Below are 14,181 nucleotides of genomic sequence, written 5' to 3'. Positions count from 1 at the left end.
GGATGGTCCAAATGTTAAATGGGTCCACGATGCCGGAGGAAAGTACTCATTTACAAAAAAGACTCCTTCAGGATACTTGTAAGTTCAGATCTTATTAGCCCGTTTTTAATTAGGTTGCTATTATATAATATCATATTTTATATGTGAGAACTTCCTTCAAAACATATTTTTTCAAATTTGGCAATCAAAGTCAGGGTCCAAAGACTATTTCTGAAATGCAGCCTCTTTCTTCAATATACCGTTGATTAATTATTTAAAAGAAATTAAAATTCGATTCCATTAGACAAAGTTTACTTTGCTTTGGTAAGGTTGTTGTCTCTTTTACACATTCCTTTTACCAATTCTCAATTTTATTTAACCAAATTCTTCTATTTGTTTGTGACCCTAAGTGACATATAGCTCATAGCGTTTCATCGTATATTCGCATCCCTATTCACATTTAGGGGTTTGGGCGCACGACTATTCTTTTTTCCATTTACTAGCATTGGATCCACTTACTGCCGGTTGGTTGTTGGTCACAAAACAGTATCATTATTTCAGTTGCAAGTGCTTCAATAATGATTTTAAACATATTGTTCTTAATATATTTCCTTTTGAAAGATAACGATATTACTGAGAAACTATGAAACTGAATTTGGCTATTCCTGTTGTGTCCTTTATTGTGATAATGCTGCTAAATTTACTTCGTTTCCTAAATAGCGCGACATAAATTAAGTTTTGTTATAATTTGTCATTTTTATAACCCGAACACTGCAGGAAAGCAGTGGCTTAACCAAAATATCTTCCCGACGTAAGTTAATGTATATAATAAGTAATCATATTAACGAATATGAAAAGTATAACGCTGGATGAAACAAGTCCCTTTTTATACTTTATAATTTTAAATCATCGGTATATTTTGTTAAAACCTTTTGCATGTGTACATAACTATTAAAAAAGTAAAATCTCAATAATACTGAACTCCGAGGAAAATTCAATCGGAAAGTACATAATCAAATGGCAAAATCAAATGACAAAAGAAATCAAACAAATGGACAACAACTGTCATATTCCTGACTTGGTACTAGCATTTTCAAATGTAGAAATGGTGGATTGGACCTGGTTTATAGCGCTAAACCTCTCATTTGTATGACAATCGCATCCAATTCCGTTATATTTAAAACAATGCATCAACAAAAACAGACATAATAAACAAAATAGTCAAAATATGGGTACATATGTCATGCATATGGAAACTTTGATTTTAAGACTAAAATTCATTTACAGTTACGACAGCATCACCAGCCATCACTAAGGTAGCATTCAGTGTTGCTTTAACAGGAAGACCAGTTTTACTTGGGACGCATCAGGTCATTGAATACAATAAAGTGTTTACAAATATTGGGAACTCTTATGACGTTAGGCATGGTCATTTTATCGTACCTACTACCGGCATTTATCTGTTATCGTTTACCATTATGACCGCAACAGATGTGGCAGTTTACATTGAAATGGTCAAAAACGGTGTTAGAATTTCCATAGTGTATTGTACATCTAATAAAAAGGACATGGACAGCCAGACAACAGTACATTTACTGCAGAGGGGCGACGTAGTCTGGATAAGGAATGCAGATGGAGGCCTAGGAACACCGACTTTGAACGGAAATGATCCTTACAACACTTTCACTGGTGTATTTCTTTATGATGCATAAAACATTAATAAAAGTCCTTTTCTTATTATAATTTTGATTTCTTTTGTAATTGAAATGAAATGAATTTGCAGAATATATTGCATTCTGGGCAATATTTACCAATGCTTACATCAAAATTTTAGGATTAGCATATAACGTCCGAAACAATGAAAATTAAACAAAAGACATGACACGTTTATGTTTGCATTATGCACAAAGAATTACCCAATTATTAGCCAACACTACTAAACACAAATAAATCACAAATGTTTAAATGATTTTATCGAGCAACATGTTAATTTTAACCTATGAAGAAAAACTTCATGTCTGCTTTTACAAGGATTGAAACAATCGTAATTTCAAAGGAAGCAAACTAATGCCCTTTAGGACATTCCTTTTTGGTATTCTATTATAAGCAAATCATTTTAAAGTTTCTGTGATCGTTAATACATTCAATCAGTGACACAGCAAATACTGGTTGATGTAATCAGAATTAGCTAAACATGTTAAGTCAGATATTTAACATATTAAGCACGACTTCTTACAATGCAGTGATTTCTGCCTACTGCGATAAAATTGTTAGAAAAGATGAAGCAACTCATGTCGTAAAACCTGTCTTGAAAATAAACAAAGCTTTAAACGTGGACCACTCATTTTGTTCAGTCTGATCAGTGGCGCAGCAGTTAAAAGCGAAAATTCAAAACAAGGTAGAAGTATAACACAAATCAACAATCTATAAAGCAATACGCGCATTTCACAGGGAAAAAAGCCAATAAAAAACCCTCAAAATACCAAAAGTAAAATTGTTCATTGAAAGAATAGGCAAATTCATAAGTCGGAAATTAACTGAAAACGTCATGGCAAAGAAAGGTCTATAGGATACACCTTTGTACAATCTATAAAATACAACATAGAAACGTTCAGGACTGAGCAACACGAACCCAACCAAAACCAAAAATAATCTCACGTTCCCCGTAAGGGTACACATATTTGCTCCACATATGGCATCCTTCAAGTAACTCCTACCAAAAACAAAAAAAAACCAAAGCAAGAGCAATGCGAAAACCCTTTTATTTTACAAAACTAGTAGTGATTACAGTAGTTCGAAGGGTAGGCATACCCTACACCACACGTTGAAACAATTTGAGCAGATCCGTCTCGTCCTCTGTGAAATATATACAAGTATTCTATAGTAGTAAAAATCTAAAGGCGATTTATTCAACTTCATCACATAGATCGTTTTGTCTTATATCGTCTTATAAGCGCTATACATAAAATTCGAGAGTATTGTTGACTTTTTATAACCTACCACATTTTGTATGTATGTACTCTCCCAAGTCAGGAGACTGTAGTTCAGTGGTTGTCGTTTTTTCATGTATTAGATATTGGTTTTTCGTTCATTGTTTTATATAAATGAGGCCGTTAGTTTTCTTGTTTGAATTGTTTTACATTGTCATTTCGGGGCCTTTTATAGCTGACTATTTGGTATGGACTTTGCTCAATGTTGAAGGCCGTACGGTAAACTAGTTGTTAATGTCTGTATTATTTTGGTCTCTTGTTGATAGTTGCCTCATTGGCAAACATACCACAGCTTCTCTTTTATATGAAAAGGCTATTTGTCAAAAATACCTGCATTGTATCTTTATTTTTTCATCTTAATGATATTCTTTTTAAATTAAAAGTGCAATGCCTGAATTTTTAAACGCAAGAAGGTAAGTCAATGAAATCAATCTTAAGAATGATCTAATGTTATAGTGAACTTCATGACATGTGCATTGGCCTAAATAGATTAAATCATATCGAAAAGATTTACATTGTAGGTCTCAATCTATAATAGACAGACAACATGTTGTTATGGATATATATCGTTTTATTAACAATACCTTTCCATTACGCATTGACAATTGTACCAGGGATGTTGATTTTTACTTTGGTCCATTTTCTATAAAAAAAACTCACCAGAACCCTTATATCATTTGTTAGTATATTTACTTTTGAGGCGAATGGGTTTATAGAAAAAATATAGTATAAGATACAACAGTCGATCAATACAACATAGAAAAAGAAACTTTCCTTCAGTGACATAAGGTTTATTACTATAGCTTACCATTTATCCTTGAAAATTAAATTATGTTTAAGAAATATCTGGTTATTATCCAATTAAAGACCAAACAATTCCGAGAATGCGTATAACATTTTTGGTTGAAATTATTAAAAGACAATCCTTTTGTTCGTCTGGTTTCAGAGCAGTTTGAACGTTTGCACCAGTAATGTCAGACCGTCAAACAGAATCTATATACGACTATTGAAGAAAATCAATTATTTAAAGAGAGGATAGATGTTCAATCAAAAGACATCAAATCTCTAAAAGGGAAAATGCAAGAAGTTTTAGAGACAAATACGTATTTAACAGAAAGGATAGATACAGTATCTGAGGAAAACAGAGATAAGAAGAACACTATTAACACATTGTTGGAAAATAAAGAAGCCGTTGTACACGTACCGAATGATAGCGGACAAAACGAAAATGAAATAGTAACATTTTCGTCTGTAGATGAGCCCGTTTTGTTTGGAGGGGACGAGAAGGTTAAGCTCAAAAAGATACAGGGTGGTAAAATATTGTCAACTGAATATCTGAAGGAGGAAAGATTTCTGAATAGTTGTAAGAATTTATTTCAATTTAAGTGGATAATAATATAGCGAAAAAGTAAATATATAACGTTTCAAACCTACAGCTATTTAGAAGAAAATTACACTTAAGTAAATTCGAAACGAAATGCGTTTTTCTATAATTGTAGCTTTTGAAGTTTTTTTTTTTTTTAAATCCGATTTTAATTTTAAACAACTGTATCAAAACATTCGTTTGTTGACAATTATCTTTGGTCGACAAATTATCTAAATGACACCAGGGTTGTAATTAACATATATATGATGCTTCTGGTGTACCTCTCATCATCCATTGGCCGTCGTACCACAAACTAATTTCTAATAAAACAAATTATTATTTTTCAATGATCGAAGTGATATTTATGTCAATGTACATTTTTTCATTGTTTCATTGTTTTATAGTAACGACTGATTCTTTTGCGATATCTAGGGTTGCTTTCTCTGTAAAATTAAAAGGAGGGCTTGTCCAACTTGGCCAGCACCAAACAGTTGGATATAATACACTAATATTGGAAATGCTTATGATGCTACCCATAACCATTTTATCGTCCCGGAAAAACTGTCTATATCTTGTCATTCACTGGAATGAACGTTGATGGCCAAATGGTATACCTACAAATGGTAAAAAATGGTGAGGAGATTGCAATTGTATTTTGTAGTCCTAAGGACCATAGTATGGGTAGCCAGACAATAGTAGAGGTCTTTGAGAAAGGTGATATCGTATGGGTTAGACACGGACCCGGCGGACCTGCTCAAATCAATTGAAACGATGCATATAACACCTTTACAGGGGTACTATTGTTTTCAATATAAACATAAATAAAACCTTATATCTTTTATCTTTTTTTTTATATAAGACGTTCTAGCGTTTTACATTTTTAGTTTTTGTATTGGACCTAGTACTCCTAGTTTCACTTCAAAGTTTTTTTAGCATCATTGTTTTAGTGGCTGTTATAAAATATCTGCGTCACAGATAACTTCTGATATGTAACAATCGCAGTCACAATACCATCCTCGTTTTCTGGATTTTCATCGAATGCATATTTTCCCACAATGGATGTCATTTTGGAACTAAGTACACTGCAATAACATTTCAGATCACTAGCAATTTCATGGCATGTGCTGCTTAGTCCGAAGTTCTCATTGGAATGTTTTGTAAGCTGTTGTTTATCTTTATTTTTGTTTTCCTTGCAATGATATTATCCTGGACGTATAAATTTGTAAGTGAATTAAGGCTGCCGTTTTGTATTTTTAATTTCGAACATAGTATATTAATATTTTGTTCGACTCTTGGTTTCTTATCCATTTCTCTCTTAAATTTAAAAAAAAAGCTTTTTTAAATTAACGATATGTGCAAACGTGGATATTCACTGAATAGTGCATATTCCATCACCCAAACAATATATTGATGGCATAGAGTAGTGTCAACCCATTTGCAATAGAGTATAAATAAAGGCAACAGTAGTATACCGCTGTTAAAACTCGTAAATCTATGAACAAAAAACAAAATTGGGGTAACAAACTAAAACTGAGTGAAACGCATTAAATACAAGAAGAGAACAATGAAACAACATTAAAATGTAACACACACAGAAACGGACTCAGCATTAGACAAAATCCGATGAGAATAACAAGTAAAAAATCAAAACCGAATTCATGAATTTGGGATAGAAAAGTACCGTGAAACGTCTTATAGTAATGTGAATTCACACTCAAATATAAGATAAAAAGACGACACAACGGAAACACAACGTTAAAATGTTACACACACAGAAACGAACTATGATATAACAATGGCCATTTTCCTGACTTTTAAGATAAAAATGGTGGGTTGAACCTGGTTTTGTGGCATACCAAACCTCGCAATTTTATGGCAATATTAAATATAAGATTGAAATGACAACATAATATTACAGGACTACAACACAAATAAATAGGAGAACGTGTTAGACAAAGAAACACATGATTAAAAGATAACAAATGTCATGTATACTGGCGTTCCTTTTTATATTTTCAGCTATTTATGTGGTTAAGTTTTATGCATCATTGGCTTTTTAATGTTTGTTTGAGAGATTATGATCAATATAAATCATAAATAAACGTTTCAAAAGCACGAAACTAATCATCTACTGGTTTTATTTACTCAATTACAGTATTATCATAATCTTACTACGGTAAAATGCTTCCTAAGGTTAGTATACATTATATTGGTTGATTTTAATTCTGTATGCTAACATACCGTATGTAAATTTTAAAATTGTTTGTATGCACATTGAACAACACATCTATGTGTTGATAAAATTTTCTGACGTCAGACACACAAATCAATGAATGTGTTTGTAGATAGATGTTTTGTGTTCTGTTAAATTGTTAAATTAAACTTTATTAGAAATATTCAAATTCAAACATTTGAAAGCCAATGATGAACAAAAACCGGAGTACAACTTGAACTATATCGAAATTAATTAAAGAGATCTTAAAGACAGTCCGACTCTTTTGGGTAAAATTTTTCCTGTAGGAAAGTAAATAGTAATCAAAGGTACCAGGATTATAAGTAAATGTGTTTTAATGCTTAAAATTTTATTTGAAGACAACCCTGGAATTTCGGAAATAAAAAAAGTCTGATCATGGTTTAACTAGCTTGACTAAGGAGGTTTTCATTGCAATTGAATATGAAACTCAAAAAATACATTTTAATTTTATTGTTAGTGAAATAATAGAGTTGAAATTGAAAAGTTCCGGCAAATCTACTATGATATACAAATTGATTGCTCAAACTGTCCTCTTTGCGGAGTGTTCATGATATAAACTTAATCTTCTAATTGTAATGTGATAATGACTTTGTGAAGCGAGGAAACTTTAAATACTAGAAATATATTTACTGTTTATCATTATACCTGCGTTGACCATGAAATGTTACCTGTCGTAATTTTCTTGCCGAATAGGTAACTACCGTAAGTGGTGCCATATAAAAGCCATCGAAAGGGTAGAAGTTGTACCCAATGTTCAACGTTACATTGTCGAACTGTTAAACGGCCATTATATTGAAATAGTAAAACGATTTAGACATTATTGCGCAAAGTTCTGGCTGTTGTTCTATATAACTTAGTAAATTGTAGTCCTTTCATTTAGTATTCCTTTATGATTTTTATATCTTCTAATATTTATATACATTTGTATGTTTAGTCTGTTAGAGTATTGATATTGGTAAACATTGGTCGGTTTGTCTTTTTTCTTTTTTGGCCATGACGTTGGCTGTTTATTTTCGATCTATGAGTTTGAATGTTCCTCTGGTATCTTCCCCCCTCTTTTGTCGAGATACCATGTTTTCAAAACTACTTTTGTAGCCTATGTAAAGCTATGCTGATTTCACTGAGATGTATTCGTGCGTGATAACCTTTTGGTTCCATGAATATTCTCTCTCCAAATAAATCAAACAAAGCAAGTTTTCTGCTACCTCTACAATTAAAACGTGCTAATACTATACGAAGTTAACAGACAGCACAGCCACTGTCGTCTAACTCGAATTAACAAGTTTCTACACACTTACTATATAACTCTCATACACATAAGGTTTTGACACAAACATGGACATGTACTTATCTACTAGTTATGAACTTATACATACCTATCAAGATAAAATATGACATGACAGATCGTTCTGATTTTAAACCAGACCAAACAAAATGGTTGCATACTTTACTCTTGTGATCCTTGGAATTTATATTGAGTATTCAATAGGGACTCCAACTTCGGACGCTGGTGACATTACTCAACAAATGGGTATCTTACAGAGTACATATTATTTATTTATGTATTTGTAATAACATGTGATCAGTCTATTATAGTGAAAAGACCAGGGTTTAATCAATCCTGACGCGTGAAAATGTTTTGTTAGTATTAAACAAAAATACCCTCTTTAAATTCTCGTCTGATTAAAAAAAGTCTAAATAGGGATTTAAAAACGTTCTCTTATGTTGTGATGTTATATTATTGTCTCAGAAAAAAAAGAAGGTTTTGTACCATTAAAACCTTTAATCCCGCTGTAAATGGTTGCACCTGTCCTAGGTAAGGAATCTGATGTACAGTAGTTGTCGTCTGGTTATGTAGTTCATACATGTTTCTCGTTTCTTGTTTTTGTATAGATTTGGTTTTTTCCATTTGAATGGTTTTACTCCTAGTTATTTTTAAGACCCTTTATAGCTTGCTATTCGATGTGAGCCAAAGCTCTGTGTTCAAGGCTGTACCTTGACCTATAGTGGTTTACTTTTATAGATTGTAACTTGGAATGAGAGTTGTCTCATTGCATCACTGAAGAGACATGTATTGTCGAAATGCGCATTTGGTGCAGAAAAATTGGTACCGTTATTGTTATTGCACTCATACCCCATCTTCCGATATCTATGTTACGGAAGTTATGTTAAACTTTATAAATACTGAAACATGTAGTTGCACGTACACATATATATATTGTATGTTTTTCACTTTCCATATAATAGATTTCATTTAAATAATTTACCGGAAACTATCATTTAAAGAAGACTTAGTTTTGCTCAGTCTTTAGTTTCCTATGTTACAAACTGTACATAGTTGGCGGTCTTTTAGTTGTCTTTAAGTTTTCTACGATGACGATTTTAAGTTTTGCTTCGAATTAAGATGAAAAATCTATTTGGCATCTTCAACCTTTTTTTAACATTAAATGGACAAATAGTATTGCAAAATGCTGAGCATGAGGGATATATACTCACAAAGGAGTAGGTCCAGTAAGACTACTTTTTGGCCCCAAAATATAGCAGTTTAACAAAATTGCTAAAATGTAAACTTTTAGTTATTTATTGCACAGTAAAATGCTTCTTCTAAATAAATATGGGCTGTTTTTGACAATACAATGCCCATATATCGGGTACTAGCACCATTAAGTCATGCTAAATTACTGAAAACTTCACAATTCTAGCATTTTAGTTAAATTCTAGACGGTTTTCGTGTGAAACGAGAGTGGCCGCATTCGTGTTAATCCTTAATATTGAAATGCAAGTTGTATTTGACGATATTACATAACATATATAAAGGTTGAGGATGAACACGGATCACTTTCATTTCAGACAAAAAACAGCTAAAAAGTTACATTTTTAGGCATATTTGGTAGATTTTTCATATATCAGCTTGAATCGGTGCGGTTTTTTTTTATGATTAGATCAGTTAAAATCTTTCACATTAACTTATTTATTTAAATAAAATAGACATTTAAGTGTTTAAAAAAATTTCAAAATCTTTCGTAAGATGAACCTGAAATTTGAGGTCAAATTCGGCCATTACCGGACCTACTCCTTTAAAAGTAAAATTGATTCTTTTTATTATAGGACAGTTTGGTCATTTGAATCAGGATCTCAACGAGGTTAAACACAAACTAGACTCGACGACTAAACAGAACGTTAAATTGATGGAGAAGATAAATGCTTTAGAAAAGGATAATACAAAACTTCATGTGAAAGTACATTCGATATCAAAGATAAATGCAGCACTTTTAAATAGAGTAAACGCATTAGAAGAAGAGAACTATGATATCAAAAAGACTATACATAACTTTCAATTTCCAGATTGGAACTTTGACACTTTAAGTGGGAAAGTCAAAACACCAACCAAAAAGGCCTTTTTGCAACCAGAAAATGATACCCTCGTTAACGAACAATTGTATAGTAAGAACGAAGAACCTATAAGGATGTTCCAAAAGTTAAAGAGTCCCAAGATGCTGACGAGAAATAAGCATTTACAGAAAAGACTCCTTCAGAATTCGTGTAAGTCTCATTAGCATTTCCATAATTAGCTTGCTATTTTTGAAGTATATTTTATATGTGAGGTCTTCCATTATCATATATATTTTTTTCTAACTTAGTAATGAAAGTCAGGGTCCGAAAACTATTTCTGAAATACAGGCTTCTACTATAACATAATTATTACCTTTCTTCAATTTTTCGTTGATGAATTATCAAGAAGTTAAGGTTCGATTCTATTGGACAAAGTTGACTTTGGTTTGGGTGGGATATTTTCTCTTTGACACACTTCCTTTTTTAATTCTCAATCTAATATAGCTAAATACGACTATTTCTCTAAAAATCATATAGCTCCTAACGGTTCTTCGTATGTTTACAACCCTAGATTTCAAATTTTGGGATTTAATCAATATTTGGATGCAAGTAAATCTAGACAAATTGTTCGGATGCATGGACTTTCAGTTGTATTTAATTAGCACTGCTGCTGGTGAGCTGTTGGTCCCAAACCAGTATATTTATCTCGGTTGTTAGTGTTTCAAAAAGGGGCGAAAGATACCAGAGGGATATCCAAACTCATAGATCAAAAATAAACTGCTAACTCCATGGCTAAAAAAGAAAAAGACAAACAGACAAATGATAGTATACAAAACACACCATCGAAAACTAAAGAATAAGCAATACGAACCCCACCAAAAACTAGGGGGGATCTCAGAGGCTCCGGAAAGTTAATGTAAATTTGGCAACCGTTCTATTGCTCAGGTTAGTACAAAACCGGTAAATAGGCTTATTCGGTTGGTCACTACTATCATGATTTTAAACACACTTTCTTATATTTCCTTTTGAAAAATTACGATCTGAGAAACTAATATGGAATTTGGCTATTCCTTTCATGTCCTTTACTGTGATAAAGCTGATGATTTTACTACGTTTCATGCACATCACTAGCTATCGAGTGCTTTGGTTTGGTCATTCTTCATGAAGGTATGTCTCATATCTCTCAAAGTTATGTAACTTTATACACTTGTGAGAATATAAATGGGAATGTAGACAGGAGACAACAAACTAAGTCTGTTTTCTTTTAACAAAGTTACGCTTTTTCCTACAAACTTCTGACAAATGAATCAATATTGTGTATCCTACAGTTTTAAACAAAATTTTTTTATTTAATTTGTTATCATAATTTAGAAATAACACGACATAAATTATGTTTTGTTATAATTTTGTCATTTTTATAACCCGAAAACACTGCAATAAGCAGTGGCTTAAGGAAGTTCGCTGCTCAATATACTTGATATTAAAAGGGGATTAATTGAAGAATGAAAAAAGAAAAAAAAATATAGGGGTCAATGTGTTTCTTTTCGAGATATTAGCCATTGAAATTTGGGCGGGAAAATGTCCTCTCTTGATTTTTCATAGCTTTAGCTTTGACCAGTTAAAGTTCTCAAAATCTATTAAAAAATACATAAGATTTTATAAGACTTTAACAAATGGCTTATAATTATACATGTAAAAGATTTATAAAAAGCAAAATGGGGGTCCATGGGCAAATTTTTTTTAATTCATTTAAATGGATAAAACGAGAGGATTTCGAAAATCTGACAACAATTCCAAACATGACAAGCAAACATTCTGACGTAAGTTAAGGTATAGAATAAGTAATCATATTAACGAATATGAAAAGTATTACGTTTGTTGAAACAAGTCCCCTCTTATACTTTATAATTTTAAATCATCGGTATATCATGTTTAAATCTATTGCCTATGTACATAGACTTTAATAAAAATTAAAATCTCAAAAAACTGAACTCCGAGGTAAATTCAGTCGGAAAGTCTCTTATGAAATGACAAAATTAAATGACAAACACATCAAACGAATAGACAACAACTGTCATATTCCTGATCGACTTGATACAGGCATTTTCGAATGTAGAAAATGGTGAATTGAACCTGGTTTTATAGCGATAAACCTCTGACTTGTATGACAGACACATCAAATTCCGTTATATTTACAACGATCCGTCAACAAAACAGACATAATAAATAAAATAGTCAAAATATGGGTACAGCAGTCATGCATGTGGAAACTTTGATTTTAAGACTAAAATTCATTTACAGTTACGACAGCATCACCAGCAATCACTAGGGTAGCATTTAGTGTTGCTTTAACTGGAGGACACGTCTTACTTGGGACGCATCAGGTCATTGAATACAATAAAGTCTATACAAATATTGGGAACTCTTATGACGTCAGACATGGTCATTTTATCGTACCTACTACCGGCATTTATCTGTTATCGTTTACCATTATGACCGCAACGGATGTGACAGCATACATTGAAATGGTAAAAAACGGCGTTCTGATTTCGCAAGTGTATAGTTCAAATAATAGAAATGACATGGACACCCAGACAACAGTACATTCACTGCAGAGGGGCGACATAGTCTGGATTAGACATGCAAATGGAGGAACTCCTACCTTGAACGGAAGTGGTCCTTACAACACATTTACTGGTGTATTTCTTTATGATGTATAAAACATTAAGGTCCTTGTCTTGTTATTATTGTGTTTTCTTTTGTTTTTGAAACGAATTGAATTTTCCATTTCAGAATATATTGCATTCTAGATAATATTTTCAAATGCTTATACCAAAATGTTAGGATAAGCATATAACGTCCGAAACAATGAAAATTAAACAAAAGACATGACACGTTTTTGTTTGCTTCATGAACAAAGAATTACCCATAAATGTGACAACGCAAAGTTTTACTACAAAATCATCTTTTAGCCAACACTACTAAACACAAATAAATCAAACAAAATTCAAATTATTTTATCGAGCAACATGTCAATTTTAACTTATGAGGATAAACAATGTCTGCATTTAGAAGGATTGAAACAATGGTAGTTGAAAAGGAAGCAAACTGATGCTCTTTATGACAATTGTTTTGGTATTTGAGAGCATCATTTTAAAGTTTAAGGAATTTCCGTGATCGTTAGTACATTAAATCAGTGACAACGCAAAATATTGGTTGATTTAATCGAAATAAGTGAAAAGTATAAAGTAATTGTGGGAAAGAAGGAATACATACAGCTTTAAACGTGGACCACTCGTTTTGTTCAGAAAAGTCTGATCAGTGGCGCAACAGTTAGAAGCGAAAATTCAAAACAAAGTAGAAGTATAAAAAAAAATCAACATTATATGAAGCGCATTTCACAGAAAGAAAAGCGAATAAAAAAAACCCTCAATATACCAAAAATTATTCATTGAAAGAATAGTCAAAGGAAACTAGAGGGACATTCAAACTCAAAAGTTGGAAATTAGCTGAAAACGTCATGGCAAAGAAAGGTCTATAGGATAAAACTTTGTACAATATACAAACCACAACATAGAAACGTTAAAGACTGAGCAAGACAGACCCAACCAAAACCAAAGGTAACCTCACGTGCTACGTACGGGTACACATATTTGCCCCACATATGCCATCCTTCATGTAACTCCTATCAAATATGTACACGTCAAGTAAAAAGTGCAGATAATTACACTAAAAACTAAAGCCAGAGCAACACGAATACCATTTTACAAAACTAGTAGTGATCACAGTAGTTCGAAGGGTAGACAGATCCTGCTCCACATGTTGAAACAATTGGAATAGATCCGTCGTATTCTGTTAAATAGATACAATTATTCTTTAGTGGTCAAACAACTACTCTTGATTGTAAAAAAGGAATCATTCAACTTCACCATTTAGAACTCTTAGTTTAATAGCTTCCTCTCTTCTCAATAATAAACTTTATAATATTTTATTTAAGCAATACATCTCAAGCGCTAAAACATTCTATTTTGTTGTTGACTTTTTTTAATGTGTATGAAGAGATTATGTTCTTAAATATCTGCATTATCTTTATTTGTTCATCTAAATGTTGAAATCTTTTTCACGTTAAATTTCAATGCTGGAATTTTTAAACGCGAGAATGAAGGTCATTGCAATATATCTTGAGAATTATCTAATGTTATAGTGATCTTCTTGACATTTGCATTGAACTGTATATATTTAATCGTGACGATAAGATG

The 14,181-nt window shown here is 32.1% G+C and overlaps 1 protein-coding gene across 1 annotated transcript; it reads left to right on the top strand.

Moving 5' to 3' along the window:
* The first annotated feature begins 7,973 nt into the window (after nt 1-7,973).
* LOC134682105 (uncharacterized) lies at nt 7,974-12,666 on the top strand. Its single transcript, XM_063541699.1, has 3 exons — nt 7,974-8,132; nt 9,698-10,132; nt 12,224-12,666. The coding sequence occupies exons 1-3, from the start codon at nt 8,024-8,026 to the stop codon at nt 12,640-12,642; spliced, it is 963 nt and encodes a 320-aa protein (XP_063397769.1). The 5' UTR covers nt 7,974-8,023; the 3' UTR covers nt 12,643-12,666.
* Nucleotides 12,667-14,181: the final 1,515 nt, after the last annotated feature.

Source organism: Mytilus trossulus, chromosome 8 (genome assembly GCF_036588685.1).
Source record: "Mytilus trossulus isolate FHL-02 chromosome 8, PNRI_Mtr1.1.1.hap1, whole genome shotgun sequence".
Taxonomy (NCBI): domain Eukaryota; kingdom Metazoa; phylum Mollusca; class Bivalvia; order Mytilida; family Mytilidae; genus Mytilus; species Mytilus trossulus.
The sequence above is the reverse complement of the archived record's forward strand: the minus strand, read 5'-3'. Positions and strand labels throughout refer to the sequence as shown.